The sequence below is a fragment of the Myotis brandtii genome, unplaced genomic scaffold (assembly GCF_000412655.1).
Source record: "Myotis brandtii unplaced genomic scaffold, ASM41265v1 scaffold550, whole genome shotgun sequence".
Taxonomy (NCBI): Eukaryota; Metazoa; Chordata; class Mammalia; order Chiroptera; family Vespertilionidae; genus Myotis; species Myotis brandtii.
The window spans coordinates 2,494,285-2,517,575 of record NW_005370043.1 but is presented as its reverse complement, the minus strand read 5'-3'; the positions used below and the strand labels follow the sequence as shown (position 1 = coordinate 2,517,575).

General features: G+C 54.7%; 1 protein-coding gene across 7 annotated transcripts in view; it reads right to left on the bottom strand.

Moving 5' to 3' along the window:
• SH3PXD2A (SH3 and PX domains 2A) overlaps window positions 1–23,291 on the bottom strand; it is a 229,280-nt gene that overhangs the window by 16,426 nt on the left and 189,563 nt on the right. For 6 of the 7 annotated variants that reach the window (XM_005878211.2, XM_005878212.2, XM_014549459.1 and 3 more), the window contains 2 exons: window positions 2,969–3,082; window positions 135–218 (listed from right to left, as the gene is read on the bottom strand). In XM_005878211.2, coding sequence (XP_005878273.1) covers window positions 135–218; window positions 2,969–3,082 — 198 coding nt within the window. The remainder of the gene's footprint in view (window positions 1–134; window positions 219–2,968; window positions 3,083–23,291) is intronic. The other variant, XM_005878213.2, reaches the window with a different exon arrangement.

Genomic DNA, 23,291 nt, shown 5'->3' with positions numbered 1-23,291 from the left:
GCTGCAGTGGGCGAGAGAAAAGCCTGGCCAGTGGATCTGGGTGAGGAGGTCACAGGCAGAGCCCGAGAGGAGCAGAGGTGTTAGTGAGAGAAAGAGGCGGCAGCTGCAGGTGAGAAGCCGGCGCCCGCGGTCACCTCGGCTGTGCTGCCTGTTGACCATCCCGCCCAGGGTCCACCGGCGATCCAGGCGCCGCAGATGGGCCTTGCGTCTCTTGGACACTGGCGTGGGAGATGGCGATGGAACACGCGGCCGACAGGAACCGGGGGAGAGAATGGAGATGAAGATGAGATGGATGGGGCGGGAGAGGGAGGGAGGAAGGGAAGGGTCACACTCCCAGGTCAGCGGCACACACCTGCCGGATGGGGGCAGGTCTGACAAGGGACATCATGGGCATGACCAAAGCTGAAGGTCATGCCCCAGAACCATAGTTGGGCTGAGAATTTAGACCAGTGATGGCGAACCTTTTGAGCTCGGCGTGACAGCATTTTGAAAAACCCTAACGTAACTCTGGTGCCATGTCACATATAGAAATGTTTTGATATTTGCAACCATAGTAAAACAAAGACATATTTTTGATATTTATTTTATATATTTAAATGCCATTTAACAAAGAAAAATCAACCAAAAAAATGAGTTCGCGTGTCACCTCTGACACACATGTCATAGGTTCGCCATCACTGATTTAGAATCTCAGTACCTGAGAGGTGAGAGGGTCCTTGGCTCCGGCCAGTGCAAGGATGACCCTCTGCGGGGACCCCAGGGAGAGCCGCTGCTCCAGCTGTTGTCCCGGTTCCCGGGGCAGTGTGGGGGCCCATCACACCAGGGCTTACAGCCCCACTCACCAGGTCCTGCCACCATGCGCCAGGCACAGTGTGTGGAAGAGACTCAGACCCCTTCTGCAGGGCTTATAGCTCTTACTGTTCTACGTTTATGTCCGGCTTTCAGTCACCCATTGAGGGCAAAGACTATCTGCATCCCCAGAGCCTAACAAAAGGCCAAGCTCATGGCTGATCCCTAAGAAATGGTGCCGAGTGAAGTGCACACATGGGTGGAGGCCACGGGCCCTGGTTTTGTTCCTTCTCCGCACATTATCCATGTGAATCTGATGACAGAAGCTGCCTCCCCTGCCTCTCATTGCTCCAGGCCCCTCCGTCCAGCCACCCTCTCTGGGGCAGCATTCTGCGCCGGTCGTCTGGTTGACTCGTCCCAGTTCCAGATACCCCCGCCTTCCCATGGAACACCAGTGGCACTGACACCAGACCAGGACTCCAGGGGGCCAACCGGCTCCCACCTCTAGGCACTGCAGGAGGAGGGTGCTAGGCTGCCCAGGTCTGGGAAAGGGAAGCGGGCAATTAGAGTCCCAGCAAACTGTCCGGACACACCTGAACCAAATGCCACCAAAGCTTCTTGGGAAGGAGCTGCTTGCCTGGAAGGAGGACAGTGGCCTGTGTGGTCTGCTTCTTGTAAGCAGGAGGCCTGGACTAAAGGTCAGGAGGTGTGGATTCAGTCCAGGCCCCACGGCCAAGTTTCTACACCACCCTCTCTAAGCCTGCTTCCTCGCCTGTCATTGGAGTGGACACCACTTGCCCTGGAGTGAAACAAACGAGGGGACTGAACGAGCTCGTTTCAGTCCAGGCCCCACGGCCAAGTTTCTACACCACCCTCTCTAAGCCTGCTTCCTCACCTGTCATTGGAGTGGACTGAACGAGCTCGGCGGAACGTAAGTCAGGGCCTGTGTGAGACCAGCCTGGGAGGAGCTCTGACAGCGGGTAGGGAAGCTTTGATGGGATGAAGGCCCCACTCCAGGGCTTAGGAAGCAGCTGGAAGGACTGAGCACCTGGCCTGAGCACACGGCGCTTCCTGGTGGGGCCTGGTCCCTGGAACCCGGTCACAAGGTGGACATGCATTGCAGGGACTGCCATTCTGGTCAAGGGACTGAACTAAAGCATCACAGGGGGAAGGGTGGGGCTCCAACTGCCTGCTGAGTAACGGACGTTTAGGGGAAGGATGAATAAGGAGCTGGCGCTCGGCGGACTGCTTGTTTTGGCCTGGGCAATGGGAAGAGGGTAGGGGAGGAGGCCTGGAGGTGGCCTCAGCCCCGGGTGGCAGGCCTCCATCCCCCTGGCTCTCAGACATGCCATTTGGATGGTCCCCACTGACCGTTAGTTAGGGCAAGCGTTCCTGCTGCCAGGACACGGGAGGCTTGGAAATCAGTAGAAGCAGGCAGCCGGGAACTAGGGGTGCCTCACTGGGCTCTGGCAGCTGCTCTGGGGAATACCTGAGACCACAGACAGGCTGTCCAGACCAATGCTGGCCTGAGGCAGGCTCCTTGAAATGCAACTAGAAAGACCTAGCAAATCAGAGAGGCTGATGGTGCAGGGCCTGGAGCCACCTGTCTGGTGACTGCAACACTGAGAAATGACTCACAGACCTGCCCTCCGCGTCCGCACCCTCAGCTAGACTAACGGATACCAGAGCCGAGGCCTCTGAGCAGAACAACCCGTGCACAGAAGTTGTGTGGGGTGGGGGCAGGCAAAGGAGGGTCTCTGTGGGGCCCAGAGGAACCTGGGGCTTCTTGGGAAATGGGGGGCTTCTTGAGGAACAGGGAACTTTGGGGGTCTAGCCCAAGACTCTTCTTCCCAGTCTCTGCTCCAAAGTTGCCAAACCCCGAGATCCACACCCCACGGGAATTTCCCCTCTCATTTTAGCCCCGCATGGAGGCCGCAGGGACAGGCCTGGATGGGAGGTGAGCTTGTGAGTCGGAGCGAGAGAGGAGGGGCTGAAACATGGTCAGCTTTCTGCAGGGGCTGTGATGGGTTTAGGGAGAAGAGTGGGAAAGCTGCCTCCAGGAGTTGGGCTCATTCCTGGGGCCAGGGATGGGGTGGGCACCAATCCCTGGGGATCCCGGGGGCAGCCAGCTCCCAGAACCTGCCTCCTTACCCGCCCCCCGCAACCTGCAGGCCCTTACCTTCCCCGCTCTTGGAGGTGTTGATGTCTGAATCGTCCCGAGTACCATTCTGGGCCTCCAGGTAGGTGGCAGGGACCCAGCCCTGCTCCTCAGAGGTGCTCACGAACCACCATCCTACAGAGAGAACAAGAGAGAATAGTGCCATGAGAACCCAGAGGGATGGCAGAGGCGGTAGGGCCTGGATGAGGAGGAGAAGGCACAGACAGACAACCCAGGAGCCCGGCAAATGCCTGGCCCACGTCCAACCTCGAGGAGCCTGACCAACACGCTCCGGAGGCGGTAGGGCCTGGATGAGGAGGAGAAGGCACAGAGCCAGACAACCCAGGAGCCTGGCAAATGCCTGGCCCACGTCCAGCCTCCAGGAGCCTGACCAACACGCTCCACGAGAAGAGGGGCCAATGGACTGCGATGCACACTTCCACAAGTGTTTGATGAAAAAAATCCAAATATCGAGACAATGGTATGTCCAATGTGTGAAAGTCACCCTGCAGGAAAGGCCAAACCCAGAGACCCTGCAGGGTCTGTGAAGTAGGACCACTGGTGTGGCCCCGAGTTTGGACGCTTTCTCTGCTTCTAAGGTATCCAGGGAAAAACGCCTCACAGGTACCTTCTAATGGTCACTATTCCCCTTTCCCCATCACGGGTCAGTGGCATTTCCACATCTGTGCTCCTTACAGCTGCCGTAAGTGTGTTGACATTTCAGTCACAGTAAGTGGGCACTGCATCCTTGAGTGACCCTTGACGGTCATGGCCAAGTGATAAAAGCTCGTTCATTTTCTTTCTTCATGCATTGGTTCATTCATTCATCATTCAAACCAACGTTGACTGAGCAAAGTACTCTGAGCACCCAGGTCTTGGAAGTCTGCTAAATGCCTTCCTCCCTTCCTAGAAGGCACTCTTCTAGGATGCCTTTGCCCCATTCCATCCTGACCCTCCTCTGCCCCCAAAGCAATCTGGCTCCACTTCTTTCCTACCCAGGACAGAGCTCACCAATTCCAAATCTGCACCATTCCCTGTCAAGAAACCGAGGGCTTCACCTGGGCAGCACCGAGGCCTGGTCACTGCCCACAGCAGCGAGTGGCTGCCCAAGGAGGGGGCACACGGGGCTTCCCGGGCATCCCCAGCTGGGCTTAGCACTGGGAGGTGGAGGAGGCTGCCTGAGGGCTGCTGTGATGAGAATGGAGAGGTTCAGAGGAAAACATTCCCACCACTGCGCACGGCTCAGAACCCAGGGTCATCATAGATCTTCAACTAGGTCCTCACTGCCCTGAGTGACAGGCCTGGGGTGGCAAATAGCCCGTGATCTAGTCCTGAATGCCCACTGTGCCCGCCCTTTGTGAGGAGTTCCACAACTCTCTGCGTGCAGCTCTGCAAAGCCACGGAGGCCTAACGTCTGTATGACACCATAACGATGGTGCACGTCACTACATGCTTGTCTATACCCACAGAATGTACTGCACCAAGTGAACCCTGAGGTAAACCCAATCTGGGTGATTAGGACGCGTCAGTATGTGCTCATCAATAGTGACAATGGACCACTCTGATGGGGATATGGATACTGGGGGTCTATGCATGTGTGCGGACATGTACCTCTGGACCTTCTGCTCAATTTTGCTGTGAACCTAAAACTGCTTTAAAAAAATAACACACCAAAAAGGAAAATCCATAGATAAGGGGTCTGGACTCCACTGCCACCTGCACATTCTGGGCCCGCCACTCATGGGGCCACGGAGCGGGCTGCCTAGATCAGCATCGCCACTTTCCCTGAGGCCCAGACCATAAAGGTGTGGCTGCAGCTCACACAGTCTCCAAAGAAGCTGGAGGCATGGACTTTGCAGGGGCTGTGTCTGGTGTGCCCTCCCTGTTCTCTCAGCCTCTGGGGGAGCACTTTCAGGAACCCCAACAGTTTCTGCCAAGAAGTACCAGCTCCGGGTGTTCTTCTACAGAGCCCATGTGGAGGTCACAGAACAGGGAGCCACCTCGTAGGGCTCTCTGCCATGTGGCTCTGCCTCCTTGACCACAGGAGTGGGTACATCTGGCCAATCATCTCCTGACTAGTCTGTCATCTCCCTGGACATTGTAAAGGTTCAGGCGCTCGTTCAGGAACTGAGATGGGTGTTTGGGGATCTGAACCCTAAGTCCCACATAAACCAGGAATCGCAGGGGTATTGTGGGAAGAGAGTTAAGTGAAAACAGAAGCAGCAAAGTCAAGAGGTGGAGAAAATTAGTTCTGATTAACGTCATTTGACCTCTGGGTTCCAGATATCTTACAACTAGAGCACCCCGCTGGACCTCTAATCACAATGAGTCAATGACCTTCCCGTTCTAACGTAGCCAGAGCAGGCTTTCCTCACTGGAACTGAGACAGTCCCCACTAATGCCATCCCTACCCAGCAATCACCAAGGTTCACGATCGAAGGTCCACCATCGTGAGTCAAGTCCACTGGGCAACTGTTAGCACAGACCTCCCTAGATGAGGATGAAGCTCTCTGAGGCACTTAGGTATGCAGTCCCTGCCCAGATTCCCACTCACCAGGGCCACCTTGGATACTGGCCCCTGGCTCCAAGGACCTCATAATCCCAGGATTTGGGTCTCTTTCCTGCTGGTGGCATCATCTCCCTTCCCCCTTGCTTCACCCTTTGGGAACCCTTCCATGTACATGCTGCTCCCTCCCTTCCCCAGGAGCCAGGAATCTGGGATAGTGAGATGGATTTAGACTTGTTGGCACAGGGAAACCCAGGGGCAGGGCAGGTCTGGCCCCCCTCCCACCTTTGCTGCACAGGCCTGGCACACAGGGGGAGCTGGGCAGAGACTTGCTAAGGGGCCAAGTGTGTGGCTGAGGTACCTAATGGGCAGGGCGGCATGATGCCCTGCACCTCAGACTGCCTGGGTGCCCCATGGATGTGCCAGGGCGATCTGAGCCCTTTCAACCTCAAAATTTTGCTGCACCAGACACTTCTAGGGAGTCTGGGTCACATTATCAGCGACCGTGAGCGTCTCCCCACCCCAAGGCAGCAACTTAGGATCCTATTCTCCTGCTGTACGCCCAAGACTTGGGGCTGGGACCCTCATCATCCTCAAGGCCTGGTGGTCCCTGCCCACCTTGCCTGAGAACACTGGCCTGGGCTTGCACTCCAGCCCTAAAATGAGCAGGGCTGAGCTGTCTTTAAGCCTCAGGTCAGTCCTGCATCAGGCCCTGCAGAGAAGAACTTGCTGCTGGCTTGGCTGTGGGCACCTTCACCAAGTAAAGATGGATAGGTTCAATACCGCCCAGGTGGGCATGAGTGAACATGGGCAGAGGTGTCCACCAGCTCCATGCAGACCTCCTGGGAACCCTGGCATGAGTCATACAGCCAGGCTTCTGGGGGAGGTTCCCTGAGGCTGCGCCCACCCACGGCTGCTGACAGGCCTGTCCCAGATGCCAGCAGCTCAGACGTCAATTGCTGCAACCAGGGCTCCTGACCAAAGTCACTGCGGCTCCAGCAAGGAGCAATTAGAGCCTGAACCCCTGGGCGTGGCCCAGCTGGCCAAGAGAACTCAGGTGCCAGCCAGCCCCGTGGGGCTCCCAGGCTCACCTCCAATGCACGTGGATTCCTCTTTCCTGTGGGGGCTGAGAGTGTGTGCAGGGGGAGGTGTGGACAGGGAGGTAGGTTATGTGTTTTTGAGGCCAGGGAGGTAGGTTATGTCCATGTACATATCTATGTACATCTGGAACAAAAGCGTGTCTGCGCATTTATTATATGTGACAATCATGGTCAGATTCTGAGAAGAGCGCTAGGTGCCAGGCACTACATGTTACTGTATTTAATCTTCAAGAATCTTGTGAAATAAGTGTTACTGTCATCAGCATCCCCACTTCACAGATGAGGAAACTGAGGCAGAGATAGATACCAATTAGGAAGAGGCAGAGCTGGACTTCAAACCCAGGAAGTACGGCTCCAGATTCCATATTCTTAACCACCACAGACATGGACAAGGTGCACATCTGCTGTGTGTACGAGGGCAGAGGTGGCTCCTGGAGAACGTGTGTCCCTGGATATTGGTGCCTGTCTGTGTGTCTGGGAGAGGGTCCTCTGGGGGTGGAAGGTAATACTTAAGGGGCCTGGGGGGAGAACAACTCAAATTCAGGTCTTGGCTTGCTACTTCCTATCCATGTGATCATGGACAAATTACTAAACCTCTCTGAACCTCAGAGTCCCCTTTCTGATATGAGAGCAATCCATGAAGCCTACTTTCAGAGGTTGTTGACGTGAATAAATGATACAAGTAGCTTAGCTTGGGACCTCACACAGAGGAGAAGCTCAAAAACCTTGCACTACCATCAGCATGGTGGTGGTTGTTTGGTATTCTCCTAGACTAAGAGTCAGCACCCATGGGTGGCCAGGTGGTGTCTGTGCCTGAGGACCATATCAGGAGACCTCAGTATGACTTGGTGAGCTGAACTGTATGTGTGTGTGTGTATGTATGTGGGTGCACGCATGCACCCATGCATTCATTTTAACCTGTGTAGTCTGGTGCTGTCTTCAGGGGCTCCAGAAGAATGGAAGGCACTATCTTTTGCAACATGGCTTGCTCTTGCCTCAGCTGATACAATACGTGATAGCAAAGCATGGTGGGAAGTGAGACCCAAGGGGACACATCCCTGGGATTTGCCTCCTTGTCCAACGTGTCTGAGCCATCCTCAGCCTGGCTCCTGTCCTCCCGTTCACACAGTCCCCCAGAACAGAGGTCCTGCAGCCTCCCCTCTCCTGTCCTAACCTCCTCCAGGAAGCCCTTCCAAACCGACCTTCAAATCCCAGGTGCCCAGAGTGTCAACCCCACGACTCACAGCTGCCGTGCACTCTGAGAATTAGTCCCATTGAGACTGTAAGTCCCATCTGTGTCTACTTTGTCCCTAGGGCAGAACTGAGCTTGCAGGAAGCAGCCTGACAGATGAGGAGACTGAGGGACAGAGCCTACGTTTTGGAGCCAAAGACCTGAGTCTGAATCCATCCCCGCCACTTCCATGCTCTGTGGCCTCTGAAAAGTGACTTAATGTTTCTGAGCCTTGGTGTTTTTATCTGTAAGATGGGAAGACTTCCATCTACCCTGCAGGCTAGTATGAGGACTGGATGAGATAAAGAACAACGCATGGGATCTGGCACACAGCAGGCGCCCACTAAAGGGACGCTATGAGCTTTGCTGAATGAAGGACTCAAGTCATGGGATGTGGGAGGCCAGGCAGCCAGCCCTTGTGGATGCCCCGGGACCAGCCTGAGCTACCTCTTACACTTTTCCTGTCCCAGGAAGATGAGTCCAAATTCCAGCTGGCCTCTGCTAGCTTTCCTCTTATCCTGCCAGCCTCCGTTCTTGGGAAAAGAAATTCAGGGAGGTTTTACTAAAGGAGTTAGCTTTGAGCTGATGAGTGGCCACCCCTGTGCCCAGATGGAGGTGGCTGTTCTTGACTGGCTGCCAGACGTAGCCTTTTCTGACAAGTCACCCTGGTTTCTAGGTGGAAGGGGAGCATGCTTTTTTTTTGGGTGGGGGAAGGGATTTTGTAGAGCAGGATGGTAGGGGCTGAGTTTGCTGGGAAACCCCTTAGCACAGCCCTGCCTTCTGGCCTGGCAGCCACGCCCACGCAGGTCTACCCACCTGGACTGCCTTTATGCTGCGATACCACCCCCAGACAGGGCAGGATAGGGAGGGGATACTACGTCCATCCCTTTGAATGAGAAACTGTTGTAAGGGAACCTGAGAGAGGAGCCACACACACTGGACACGCAGGAGACACCTTCACTGTGGGGTCTGGGCCCGATCTCTGGGGCTAAGCCTTAGACTGGGAAAGTCATCTGGGAGAATCGCAAACTGGCCAACCCCCTGAGGGCTGCCTCATTCTGGCTTCTCCTCTGTGAGGGCCATGTCTCGGCAGTGCCAGGAGAAGGTGTCACTCGGCCAGGTTGGCTGACAGGCCAGGGCCCAGCCCTTTCCAGGAAGCAGAGGCCCAGAAAGAACAGCAACGTCACCTGTCGCAGCAGCCAGCCCTGCTCTCTGGGACTCAGTAAGAGCGCACTTCTCAGTGGCAGGGGCCAAGGGAAGGAGAAGGCCACACTGGGGTAACCTGACCAGCGGCTCCAGCTCAGGGCGGGGGCGGGGGGGCACCCATCCAGGTAGAGAAGAGAGAACCCCCATCCCCAAGAGAAAAAAGCGCAGGCCCAGAAGCTAGACCCTCTCTCTTTCTAAACTGAGTATAATCTTTAGCTGTTTGGGCTGTCAAAGTCCTCTCAAATGGATTCTGATTAGGGCTTCCCAGTGCTGGCATGGGGGGGTGGGGGGGAGAGGGAGGGAGAATGACCCTGGTGAGGGGTGCAGACAGGGGCTGGGGGCCTTAGTTTCTCTAGGAGAGGGCTGAACCCTCTGGGCCTGGGCGGCAGGAAGTGATGGGTACTCCCAGGCCACTGCTGTCCCCAGGGTGACCAGGCCACAATGGTCTCTTAATGAGAGAGGATAATGAGCTCATTAGGGCCAGAGGAGACCAGCTGCACACAATTAGGACGTTAATAAAGGCTTCTGAGGTCACAGCTCAGCCCAGGACAAAGAGCTGGTGGGGGAGGGGGACCCTGCCTTCCCTCTCCCTCCTAAGTCCCCCTATTTTGTCGAAATCCCCCACTTTGTCTTTAGGGGCCTTCCCTGACTCTCCCCCACCTCTGGGCCCTGCTCACCCCAGGATTCAGCGCAGGGCACTTCTTAGCCCCTCCTCCGAGACAGGCCTCAGTTGGGATCCTGGCTTCACCAGGCACTAGCTGGGTGACCTACAACAGGTCACTGGTCCTCCTTGAGCCTCACCAAACCAGGACCGTATGATCTGTCTACAGAGCACCCTGGCATTCAGGGACGTACAGTGTTCTCAGTAACCACGTATTTACTGAGCACCTGGCACCTGCCAGGCCCTGTGCCAGGCGAGGGGCACTGCAGAGACTCACAGTCAGGGCTCAGGCGCTCCTTCCCCATCTTCCTGCGGTGCATGCGGGAAGGGTGCAACCACAGCCTGGGCCCTGGCACTGAGGCCAGCAGGAGAGAGCCGGCTTCTGCCCACAGCCCCGAGTGCCAACCCAGAGGATATCGGGTAGGATGGGAGTGAGTCTGGAGTTTGGGAGAACTCGGCAGCCTTCAGGTGACTTCCCACCTCACTTTTCCTTTCCTCCAGGTCCTCCCCATGTGGTCTGACCCTGGTCAATCCGAGCGGAGCCCTGTGGGGGCTACTGCCTGCCCAGGCCCGAGAAGGGTTTTGGTGTCCGGGTCGGGGAGGTGGGAGATGGAGCTAGAACAAGTAGAGGCACAGTCCCAGGCCTCAAACACCTGCCTCCATTCATGAGGTAGACCTTGCTTTGTCTCAGGTTTTGGCCTTTTGGGAAAGGATATGTCCAGGCATTCCCACGGGCCCTGTGCCAGGCAAGGGGCACTGCAGAGACTCAGTCAGGACTCCCACGTTCTCTCCTTGGAGCGATGTTGAGGAGAGGATGGGGTGAGAATTTGTACCAAAATGGCAGAAGGAGGGAGATGCTGAGAGGAAGAAGGGGGCTGAAGGGGGCCTGGCCAGGTACAGGTCACCAGTGCTGCCCACCTGACCACACCACATACGTGGTACAAGGCTGGGCTCCAAGGGACTGCTTCCACCCTGGACCCAGCCTGACCCCTTTCCCATGACCTTAGGGCTGCTATCTGAGACGGCCCAGAGACACTGCATGTGCGGGCTGCCCATGGCATGCTGTGCCTTTAAGAACAACGAAAGGCGGCCCACCCTCGGCCAGGCCTCCCTTGGTCAGAAGGCTCTGTCACTGAGACTCTTGCCAAGACACACTCCAGGTCACAGCATGCGGCCTCCATGGTCCAAAGCAAACAGGAATGGGTGAGAGGCTCCCCTCTCTCCTGATACACCCCACAGTCCCCTGCCTTCCTGCCTGACCTGTTTTTCTGGTCCCACCTCTGCACCTACCCCTTCCCTATTGCTCATGGCCTCCCCTTCCCCCAGATGGGGCTCTCAGGCCACCAGGACCCCAGGACCTTCCCTAGGCGCCTGAGGTCTGGATTCCAAGACCATTAGCACAGGCTGCTACGTCACGGTTTGGAAGGCTCTGTGGAGTCCATGGCAAGAAGACAGCAAAACTGGGCCGCTGCCACCCCTCCCCCAACCTCGCTCCAGCCTACCCACCTCACTGGACAGGCCCAGAAGCCCAGGGCTGGGTCGGGGCAGGCTGAGGCCATGGGTGAGGCACCCAGGAGAAGGCCTGGCTAATGAGCATTTGCAGGCAGAAAGAGGGCACAAGATAAAACAACAGGTTGAGAATCATGGTTGTGTCCTGGCTGATGTGGCTCCGTGGTAGAGCATCAGTCTATGCACCCAAGGGTCTTGGGTTCGATTCCTGGGTGGCAGGTTCATTCCCTGGCCCTAGTCGGGGCTTGTGCGGGAGGCAACCAGTCTCTCTCACATCAATGTTTCTCTCTCTCCCCCTTCCTCCCTTCCACTCTCTCTAAAAATCAACGGGGGGAAAAGTCCTTGGGTGGGGGGATTAACAAGCGTTCTGAATGGTGCCTGGATCCTAGGAAGGCACACCAAAGGGCTCTTATTAAAGTTTAAGTGCACCTCACGGTTATTTTAAAGAAGGAGCTGAGACTTCAGTGCCCCTCAGTGACTGGGGAGGGGAGAGGGCAATCTGGTGGGAGGAACGGGACGGGCAGAGTGATGGGAGTACATGTGGTCCAACCCAGTAATCTCATGATGCTTCATGGTGGAGATTTTTCCAGATGAAAGGGAGTGGGGCACGCACCTCAATGCCACTGTCCTCCCCCCACCCCATTATAAAGCAGAGTGCAGACGGGTCAGCTGTGGCCACAGATTCCTTAATGGAAGGTGGCTCGGCATGGAGAGAAGATGCAAATGGTATTTTCAAGCACGGCTGTAAAAGATGCAAATGGTGGGTGAGATGTGGTCACACAGGGTGAGGCACTGGAGGGTAGACCAGGGGAGATGGGGGCAGGGGATGGGACCTTGTGAAAGAAGCACAGAGACAAGGAGGGGTGGAGCTCTAAGGATCACACCAGAAAGGTTAAAGTCCCATAAGTGGACCTGAAGAAACGCTCAGCGTGACAAAAAGGGCATTTCCCCTGATGGTCAGGGCAAGAGGAAGAGGAAGAGAGAGGGAAGTCGAAAGACACTGAGAGGGCTGTGCTGTTGAGGCCAACCCAGGGGCAAGGGGGTCTGCTGGACTCCTGTCCGTGGCTGGGGGCTTTCTCTCAGAAGAGGGGTGGTCAGACAGGAAAGCGCTGACCGGGAGGGTGGCGGCAAACAGGCCCAGGGCAGAGATGGAGGGAGCATTGATGGGCCCCCTCCACGAGCTCTCATCGGCTAGCCGTGAGAAAAGGTCGGAGAGCACTTGACAAGAGCCTGCCAGGCCACCATGAGAAATCCTGGGAGACAGATATGGAGCGAGGCCAGAGGACACAGAACGGGCAAAGGTCCTCATTTTCAAAGAAGAAGGTAAATTCCAGAGTAGAGGCCAGCAACCTCCATGCTGGTCCTGATCTAGTGACACCTGGGTCCCGAGGGCTGGCTGGAGAGCCTGGAGCAGATAGTTACCAAGGCCGTGCTGGACAGAAAGAGGACAGGAAGGAAGGGGCCTGGATGCTGATAAGGAGAGGACTGCTGGCGGGTCCGGGATGTGTGTCATAGCTGAGTGATCCAGGCCTTGGGCTCTCATGACCCCCCTGGGGCCGCAGGGCTGCACCAACAGATGTGCAGCCGATGGCTGACCGCATCCGAAGAGGGTGTGACAATTCACTGCTTACAACCTAGAGCAGGGGTTCTACTGGGAACCTGGCCCATTGGATGTTTTCATCAGTCCCAGGATGAGGACAGAGGTGCCGTCATCTCATTGAGCAAAAGGTGTGCCAGGATCAGGAGCCAAAAAAGAAGGTCTGAACAGATGGTAATGACAGGTCAAATCTAACAACGAAAAGTAGTAAATGGAGAGACGGAAGGACATGGCTTAGTACAGTGACCTTATAATCGACTGCCCAAACTTTCTGGAATAAATGGGGTTGCCAACACACCAGCTGTCAACTGGGCATGTCCTGGGCAATCGGGTTGTATGGATAATCCTGCTTGGCAGCAAGGATGAGGGGGTTCCTGGAGCTTGGGGGACTGTAAGCCCAGTAAGTTGTCCCCAAGTCTATGAAATCTTAGGCTTCTTCAGGAAACACCTGGATGGGTGACTGACCCAATACTTGGCCAGGAAGGGGCAGCACCAGGATTAGTGCCTGGGTCTGAGTCCTGGTACAACATCCCCTCAGCTTCCCTTAAAAATGACGCCAGCTGTTTGTACCTTTGCAGAAAGAGACCAACACTGCTTGCTCTTTCTATTAGGTTCCCCAAGTCTGCATCTGACAGATGAGTCGGAAAGCCGGTTCTTTCATCTGCTTCTCCTCTGTCCATCAGTGTCTACAAAGCAGACCTGGTTCTTGGGAGAGTCATGGGAGTGGCTTCCCCCCACTTGCCCTCCCCTCCGAGAGCAGGGGGCTGACAGGCACCTTCTCCACGCTGCCCCTCCCTCCCCCTCTCTGAGCCCACATGGAAGGGCGAGGCAGTGGCACCCAGGCTGACAAGAGTTTTCTGGCACAACATACTATCCAAGAGCTTTGCCAGGAGAGAGTGACTTTGGATCAGCATTTCTCAAACCTCAGCTATTTCCACACCACGCATGACTTCTGCCATATCCTTGAACCATGCACACCGTGGCTCACATCGTGAATATACACTGAGTGGCCAGATTATTATGACCGGCCAGATTATTATGACCACCCCATTAGTACTTCGTTGGGCCACCTTTTGCCTTCAATACTGTAGTGATTCTTCTTGGCATTGACTCCACGAGATGTTGAAAGGTGATGTGAGGAATCTGACACCATGCCTGATGAATAGCACTGCCCAGTTCTGTGAGATCTGATGGTTGTGGAACCAGCTGCCTGATGGCTCTTGTAACTTTGTCCCACAAATGCTCAATTGGATTGAGATCTGGTGATTGTGGGGGCCACCTAAGCAAGGTAAAGTCTCCCTCATGTTCTTGAAACCACTCCTGCACAATACGAGCACCGTGGCATGGCGCATTGTCTTGTTGGAAGAAGCCATCTCCATTGGGATACGCCATCAACATGATAGGATGAACTTGATCAGCAACGATACTTAGGTATGTTGTGCTATTCAGACGTTTATAATGGTCTGGCCCTCTAGCAACTTCAGCGCGAAATTACAGCTAATTTGCCTACAAACGTCAGGTGGTCATAATCATCTGGCCACTCAGTGTATATTTACAGCAATCTACCTTTTCACCTTCTTTTTAACTTCAAGAAGATAATTTGTTTAGGAAACTCCAGGTTGACACCATGAATAAACAGCTGGGACCACTGGCCCCAACCATGAAATTACAGAGAACAAAGCAATGTAGTCGATTTGGGTTGTGCCACAGAAGAGGCTGCCATCTATAGGCAGCGTCCTCTTTGCTACAAAGGGAGATTAATTAGAGAGGGGTCAGAGACAGCTGGCCATCAAACTGAGCTCAATCAGAAGGCCTGGGAGAGCACTGAAACGGGACAAACTCTTCTCAGTGTGTGCTGCAGAAGCATTGAACACGGCTTCCCTGCACCATCGGAAATCACCCCTGTACCAACGCGCAGCGTGCACTATGCTTTAAGAAAAATGACTTCGGAGTAGAATGATGCTTGGCCATTCAAAACAGTTCAAGAAAGAGGCTGAAGTGTCTTCATTAGTGAGATGATGATATTAAACAGCACGTACTAACCAGGCCGTGATGAGAAATCAAAGAGAAAAGGATGGAGAGTGCCCAGTCCCTCATATTTCCACTCTGAACAGCTGAGGGGACCCTCCGTAGCTGTGACCAGTCATTTGAAACCACAGAGTTAACCTTTTTCTATTAGCTTACTCCAGAGCCTAAGAAGTACATGTCTATGAGTTTGGTATATTTTTCCCTGTTTCTTTCTTTGCTAAAAACGGAGACTTCTTGGCCCCAGAATCAAGTCGGTTTCAACACAAGCCTTCGGCGGACAACCATCCCCTCCCTTCGAGCTGAGTTCAGCCCCTCTTCAATTGGGGCAAAAATAAAACGGGGGCAATTTCAACTTGAAAGACCATCTCCATAAACAAAACAAACCCACCCCACAATTTGTCTAGGCATTCCCGCCTCCAAACCCTCCTTATTAAATTTCTGGGGAATTTTAAATAGAGGCCTTGCAAAATCCTGCACCGCCTGACGTCAACAGCTCTCTGACAACGTGGATCCCTCCCGGCGTGTGGGGAGCAGCCGCCACGGCTGCTGGTGCCTTTCCAGGCTCCTTTCCCAGTTGGCATGTGGGACCCACGGGTCACCTTAGGAGTTTGTGGGAGAAAGAGGGTCACCTGGAATGTCCTGCTTGGGGTCCTATAACTGGTTTCCCAAACCTCAAGCATTATAGATATCCAAGTAAGCCACCCAAGTAACACCTGTACTAGTGTTTTTATTAAAACACACACACACACACACACACACACACACACACACACACGAACAAAAACAATACAAAACAAAACTTAGGCCCGGCCAGCATGGCTCAGTGGTTGAACATTGACCTATGAACCAGATTCATTCCTGGGGCACATGCGGGCTCCATCCCCAGTATGGGGCATGCAGGAGGCAGCCGATTAATGATTCTCTCTCATTGCTGATGTTTCTATCTCTCTCTCCCTCTCCCTTACTTTCTCTGAAATCAATAAAAATATTTAAAAACAAACAAAAAAAACCTTAAATATTTCAGAAAGATGTTTTCCTACGCTACACTCAATAGAAAACCAGTATCCCATGACATAGTAAATAGAAGATAACTAGTAAAGTATATACACTGAAACAACAATGCCATGGACTTGTGACATGATATTAAGGCAAATTCTGGCAAGAGACTATGGCTGGGGCCAGATTTTCTCTAGGTCAAACAAACAAACAGCATCCAGCAGCAAGTGTTAATCACACGAGAGCCCCAAATGGAGACTTTCCCCCTGACCCAGCCTGGAGTGAGAGAGAACAGAAAGAAAACAACCTTCTCATGAGGGGGTTCAAGGCCATTTAATGCCGTGCCCGGGGCAGCCCGGCTGGCGTGGCTCAGTGGTTGTGTCACCTAATGCCGTGCCCACCGACACCTGTCTGACCCACTCTCTGGGAAACACTGATCTTGCAGAAGGAGCCCGGGGTTAACAATGTGCAGCCCCAGGGTTCAAATCCAAGCGAGTCTCTAGCAGGCCCTGAGGTCTTGTGCACGCCAGTGACCTTTCTGAAATTCTGTTGCTTCTGCTTGTCCCTATAGAGTTACTCTGAGATGGTAGGTGGGGAACGTGCTTTGAAAAGTCTCTGGTTGGAGGTAGATGGAGCTGGAAGGGTTATTATTCTGAGCAACTTCAGGAACCTGATGGACTCCTAACTTCCCCCTGCATACAACTTACTACCCAGACTGGATGGCGGCCCATCCCTGTGTATTAGAGAAAATAAAATAAAATGAATATGCTACTTGACAACTTTCTTTCAGTTAATGTTCCCAATAGCCACATGGTTTCAAAATATTATCCCCATTTTATAGATATGGAAACTGAGGAATAAAATGACCATATACTGGCTACTCCTCTTTCACAGCCACCACCTTCGCAGAGTTCCTGTGACTCCCCGCAGCTGGGATTCTGCTCTCCTGCCCTGTGCTTCCCTGGCACCTGGACCTTAGCTTTGGATTAGCTGTTGCCCTAGCTTGTCCGGGAGCTCTTTGAGGACAAAGGCCAAGTCTTGCTCATCTTGGCATCCTGTCGAGCCCCCGCCTGGCTCAGTGTTTCAGACAAAGAAGAGGCTCAGTAAGTAGTTGTTGAAAATGAAACACACTGACAGATGAGCACAAGGCTTCCTCCTCCTTCCCCAGCTTCTCCATCCACACTCAGTCCCTCCTGCCTCAGCACCTCTTGAGTCCAGCTCCAGGGTCAGTGTGGGGTCAGTACTGGGCATTCTCTCCAACTCCCACTGCTCTGGCCCCGTGGCCCCTGCCCTGCTAGAATCCAGTGCAGCTATTCAGCCCATGGGCAGTGTCCCTCCTCCAGTCCCCCAAACACAGGAGGTACCTCTGACTCACAGCTCACCTAGGGGGGGTTTGCGCACAGGGACCTGAGGCCAGGACAGTTTTGTTGCTTATTGCGTAACTTGCCGGAGATCACCCAGTAAGCTAATATCCCATCAGCCAGCTCTCGGTCTGCTCGTACACCTGATTGGGCCATTTTCATTTGGGCCCCTCCCTTCACAGGAATGAAAAGCTCAGGGAGGTCCCACAGGCCAAGCACCAGGGACAAGCCCACACCCTGGGTGAGGTTCTTGGAGGAATGCAGAGGGACCAGCGGCTCCTCCCCAAGCTCATTCAAAGCAGCCCTACTGGCCACAGGCCTCCACAGGGACTCCTGGTACCCTGGCTCCTCACACAGGAAATATCAAGTCCTCCTTTTTGGTGGGTACAACTGGGAGCTCATGAATGGGCAGCCCCAGAGACCTGCTGCCCCAACTGCTTCTCCGCCATGATGCCCCACTCAGGACCTAGGGAGCTGCAGAGGATGGACCAGAGGCAGCAGTGTGCATGAGGAAGAACTCTCTGGGCCTCGGCTTTCTCATCTGTAAAATGGAAGGCATACTGCTTGTGCGTCGTAGGGCAGCACTGGTGATTACAGGAAAGACACTGTTTGACTTGCTGTCTGATACATAGCAGGCCCTTCAATAATTCCTTTCTTGCCTTCTCATAGTTCCTAATATGAATAGTCTCCAGAAATCAGCTAAGGGCTTAACTTGAGCCCTGAATACCCTGGTCCTGAGTAACCACCCCAAAGCCCCCCGCTGGGTTGTGGTGAGTTAGGTGTAGGTCTCTCTCTGAGCTTTTCCTGCCCCACTTCCCTTTCTGTCTCCTGTCTCTGGATAATCTTGTCTCCCTAGTTCCCAGGAGCTGATCTGGTACAGGTCCCATCCCACTCCAAGGAGAAAAGGCCACACTCACACCGGAAACACCCCAAGACCAGATGCCTCATTCCAGACTCGCCACCGTTACAGTAATTGGTCAGGCAGTGTGACGGACACCCACAAACACCAATTAGTGATGGAGCTCTTTCTATCTCTGCCCAATCAATGTCTGGTGACTCGCATTACCAACACCCAAAGTGGAGGGGTCTGCAGAGAATCACCACCCTGCCTCAAAACATACCACCAACCACAGTCCCTGCCAACGACAGTCCCCTCAGCCAGGTCAGAGCAGGTAATTGTCTACTTCCCCTGAGACTGTCAGCTCCATAACATGAAGATCAAGTCTTCCCTGTTTAGCTCCGTGCCTGCGTGCGGGCACACAGCAGGAGACAAAGGCTGAGGATGGAATGAATGCCTGATCTCCAGCTCCTGACTACACACTTGCTTGTTTGTTTGGTTTGGTTTTCTCCGAGCTGAATGAGGCCCAGCCTTTGATCAACACCACACTATGATCAGCAGGAAGATCCTGGTACCTGACGGCAGAGAAATGGGCTTTGAATCTGGGAAGTCGCTGATCTTGCCTGCCATCCACATACTCACCTCCCAGGCTCCTTGGGGTCATCCCACCATGGCTTAGCCCTTGGGAGGAGACAGTCCATTCTACATGTGGTTCTAAGGTGGGAGGCCTGGATACAGTAAGACAACAGATGTCTACCGGTCAAGGTGGGCCCTGAAGATTCCCCATCTTTAAATATGCCCCAGCAGTGTTAGGCCCAAAACACTCCAGCTGAGCTCCAGCCCTTGGCCATGACAGGCCATAACTTCACTCCCCAAGAAGTGAGTAATATTGTTATTGGCTCCAGCTCCCAGCTCTGGCCTGTCCATTAAACTGCAATATGGATATCTCCATCCTCACTCTGCCCCAGGCTCTGCATCAGAGTTCCCACCCACCCAGGGCCCCCAACCCTGAAACCACTTCTAGAATAAAGTTTCTCCTCCAAGGGCCCTCTGGTGGTGGGTCCCCTGGATGCTGAGAGATGAAGGTATGGAGGGCAAGCTAAGCCCCTGGGTCCAGCATCCTCCTCCCAGCTGCCCATCAGTGCTGACAAGTCGCTCTGGCCCCATCAAGAGTGGAAGCCCTGGCCTGGTCAATGTGGCTCAGTGATTGAGCGTCAACCTATGAACCAGGAGGTCACAGTTTGATTCCTGGTCAAGGGCACATGCCTGGGTTACGGGCTCAATCCCCAGTAGGGGGCATGCAGGAGGCAACCGATCAATGATTCTCTCTCATCATGGATATTTCTATCTCTCTCCCCCTCTCTCTTCCTCTCTGAAATCAATACAAATATATTTTTTAAAGTGGAAGCCCTTGAAGACTAAGGAGGCGAATCTGTGTCCGGCTGTGGAGTGAGGCTGGGACACAGGGCTGGGCTCAGAAGCAGAGGAATGGGGTTAAACACTCACGAGGGAGGCATTGAGGCAGGAGCTCTGGATGCTCACACTCCCCGTGCAAAGCTCTCATGATGAAGTCAACTTCCTTCCTCCCCTCCAAGGAACAGTTAAAATCCTTGCTTTGTTGGCAAGGCGGTCTAGGCATTTGCCAAACCTGGTCCTGCTCCCATTACCCGTGCCAGGGGGCAGTACGCCCCTCACACTATCAATACTCTGGGGAGCGGTGTTATTTACACCCAGGCATGAAGGTGTTGATCTGATGCTTGCCTAGGAGGTGCTGGTTGAGGTGAGGAGGGGGGTGAGAAGCAGGGCTCCCAGGGCTGTGTTGGGGTTAAGAGGGGTAAGAGCCCCATTATTTTTTTCATTTTCAAGGGCATGCCTCAAATGTGCTCAGCCACTTGACCTTCTCTCCCCAACCCACAGTGCTAGGTACGTGGCAAACACGAGAGAAAAAAAAATGCCAGCTTAAATATGCAGAAGGGTCAGGACACTGGGTTGGTGGGCAAGAAAAGATGGAGGTGAGGAGGCCCCAGGTAGACAAGAAAGACTCTAGGAAAATGGGCTTCTCCAGTTTACCCTGGGAGGAATGGGGACAGCAAATAAGTTAGGCAACCCCCCCCTCCCAGTCCCGGTGGAGGTCAGGGGAGCCCTACCATGCGGGGGCTTTGAGACCCCTCGCTGGCTTGAGTTTGGGCCTCTCTTTAAGCCCCAGCCGCTATTGCTTTCACAGATCTTACTGAACTTGAGAAGGATGGAGGAGGGGCAAGGGAAACTGCATTCTTCCCCATCAAAGCCAAGAGTCTAAAGTAATACTTCTGGTTGTAACCGATCCCGGCCTGTTTGTGATTACGGCCCCTTGCTTGCGTTCTGGCAGGGTATCCCTGGAACCCCGCAGCGGCGCTGACGGAGAGAGACACCCTCGCTCACTTGGATAATCTTGTCCTCGTCTGACATGACCAAAAACGTCCATCAGCCTCTCTGCTTCCAGCAGTTTTCCAGGGCAACTCTTCAAAACATTACTTTATTTAAAAAAGGGGGGAGGGGGGGAAAGCCACCCCCAGCCCCTACCATGAAATTCCACAACACTAATCATATTCCTTGTTACCAGCACCATCCTGGACAGCACAGCAGCACCGGCCGTCCCATTGGCTGATGCAAATTGAAAGAGAGAGGAGGGCTGGGGATTGGACTATCTTCTTTTTTTGCCTACACCCCTCCCTTTTATTAGAGAAACACACACACACACACACACACACACACACACACACCCCTTTTGCTGCCATAGCCCAGAAGTGGCTTAGCAAAGCTCAAGACTACTTCTCAGCTGCTCTTTCTCCGGAAATTTAATCTGCAAAGCATTTGGCCTCACAAAACCCATTCCAAAGGTGTCCAGGAGCCCACGAGCCCTGTGATCATCATTACAAACCCAGGGACATTTGCAGCCAGTGACCCATTTGGCTGCTCGGGAGAGCTGGCTGAAGGCTTGCCAACATGGTCAAATTCCCCTGCCTGCTCCCTCTAAGCTGAAACCGCTCTTTCTCAGAGCCCCAGAGGTGAGAGGGGATTTTAGGAGCTCCAGCACCGCGAGGAGGAAAGGACTGCTTCTTAGCTGGCTAAATGCATACGGTCAGGGGGATGCGGGAGCTTGGTCTCTGGGAAGTGAGCAAGGTCACTGTCTTCCCTGCTAATCACACCTCCATCTTACAGGGGAGGAAAGCTGACGCGCAGGGAGGCTTTTCTGAGGTCACCTGGCTAGTGGGTGGCTGAGCCTGGAACCTAGATGGACCAAGATCCTCCTAAAATCCTGGCATTCCTTCCACAAGGGCACACTGTCGCTCTGCCCACTGAGATGAGTCCAGTGGAAAGTGGCAATCCCTTGACCCAAGGCCTTGGGCAAGAAGTGGGTGGCTAGAACTGGCAGAAAGCCTCCCAGGCACAGGGAGGTCACTTGGCCATGCCCGGGAGAAGCCTGCAGCCAGCACTGCAGGCCCTGGTGCAGGGCCGGAGACCCCAGCCTTGCTTGCAGTGGGTGCGTCCTGATGGCAGCAGCTCAAAATCCTGGACAATAAAAAGATGGGCGGCACGATGAGCGGAGAGGAGGCTCGGGCCTTGAGAGGATGGATGTCCATTAGAAGTACAGACAATAAATGAGAAAGACAGAGTGTCCAGAAACCCTGGGACTGGAGGTCTGGCCAACCTCCACAGCGACCTCACCGCCTTCCTGGGGGAAGGGTGGAACAAGAGGCCGGGGGCAGAGCTTCAGGTCTGGGGTAGACCCACAGCCAGCCAGTGGGATACCCCCACCTTGGCTCTGAGACGCGACGCTGCTACACGGGGGAGTCTGCTTTCTCAAGCTGGGGCCTCCGGAGATGACCTTACAGGGGGAAGTCACCACGTATGAAAAAAGGAGTCTGTCTGAACAATACGCAGGAAGCGCCTCCAAGTCTGGGGCCTGCTCCAGGCTCCAGCTTTAGCACCAGGAGAAGGGGCCCAGGTCGGGGAGCTGAGGTGTCTGCTCCCCTCCACCCCTCACCTGGGGGAGGGGGAGGACTGGGCCTCACTCAGAGGTGAGCTGGGGTACACCCCACCCCAAGCAGGCGGTGAGGCTTTGATGGTGCTGGGAGATGCCAGCGGCCCTCAGAGACGGCCACCTCTGCGGCCAGTCCGCAGCTGTGTGACGGTCCTGCCATGAACTCGCCACGGGACACTGGGCGAGTGGCTTCACTTTCCCAGGCTCCGTTATTTCTCTGACAAAGGAGGATTCAGGCAGATGGTCATAGATGCCTCCCTCAGCTTGGCAAGGAAGGACGGGGAAAGCCCTCCTTCACCTGACAGCTGAGGCCCTCCAAGGCCCTCAGCACTGCCCCTCTGCCTGCTCACTGCTGGGTGAGCCTCTTCTCTCAGGCAGCCCCAGCTGCTCCTGGTCACGCTGGTCCACGCCACCCCCCACACCTTTGTGTGTGTCATTCTGGTTCGCTCAGCTCGCAGCACCTTCCCCCTTCAGGGCCTTCCCTGTTCAAGGGCTACCTCTTCCAGACGACTTCCCTGACCACCCAACTCAGCCACTTGCTTTCACGTGGTCGTGCACTGTGAAAATGACTGACCGGCTGCATTTGGGCCTTTATCCTGCAGGTAGGAGACAGCGCTGGGATGCCCACCTCCAGTGATGGGAAGACAGGGGCAGCTGTTTTTGTCAACCGCTGCACCCCAGTGCTGGGCACACCACAGAACACACAGTAGGTGCTCCGTGTTTGTTGACTGAATGAGCAAACCGAACCCTGTAGAAGCAGTCCCTGTGTGCAGGACCTCACTCAGATAGGGCTGAGATGCTGAGATGCGGCGGAGAGGGAGGGGGCAGAATGGCAGCTCCTCCTTGGGCCTGTGGGGTTGGGAGGGGCCCCGACAGGTCTATTTATTTGGACAAAGGGGAAGGCATTGTGAGTTGGGGATCTGACCAGCACAGCCCAGGCTCTGCCCTCACACCCTCAGCCCTGCCTTCCAGGGCTCTGCTGAGCAAATCCCTGGGGAAATCACATGTGCCCCTTACCCGTCCACCTATCAGGCCTGGTCCGGGCCCAGAGACCTGGCTGAGCCAAACGCTGGAACATTCACGCAACTCTTCTGCAGGAAACTGAGTCAGCACGCTCCCCTTCCCTTTCCTATTCCCTCTGACCCTCCCTCCGCCTTTCTCCTACCTCAGCCAGGGCTTCAGCAGGACTGACCCCCCCCCCCCCCCCCCCCCCCCTCGGGGGGCGCCCCCCCACCCCCACAGTACCGCTGCGTCCAGCCCTCCGTATAGGTCCTTCCGTGGGATGTT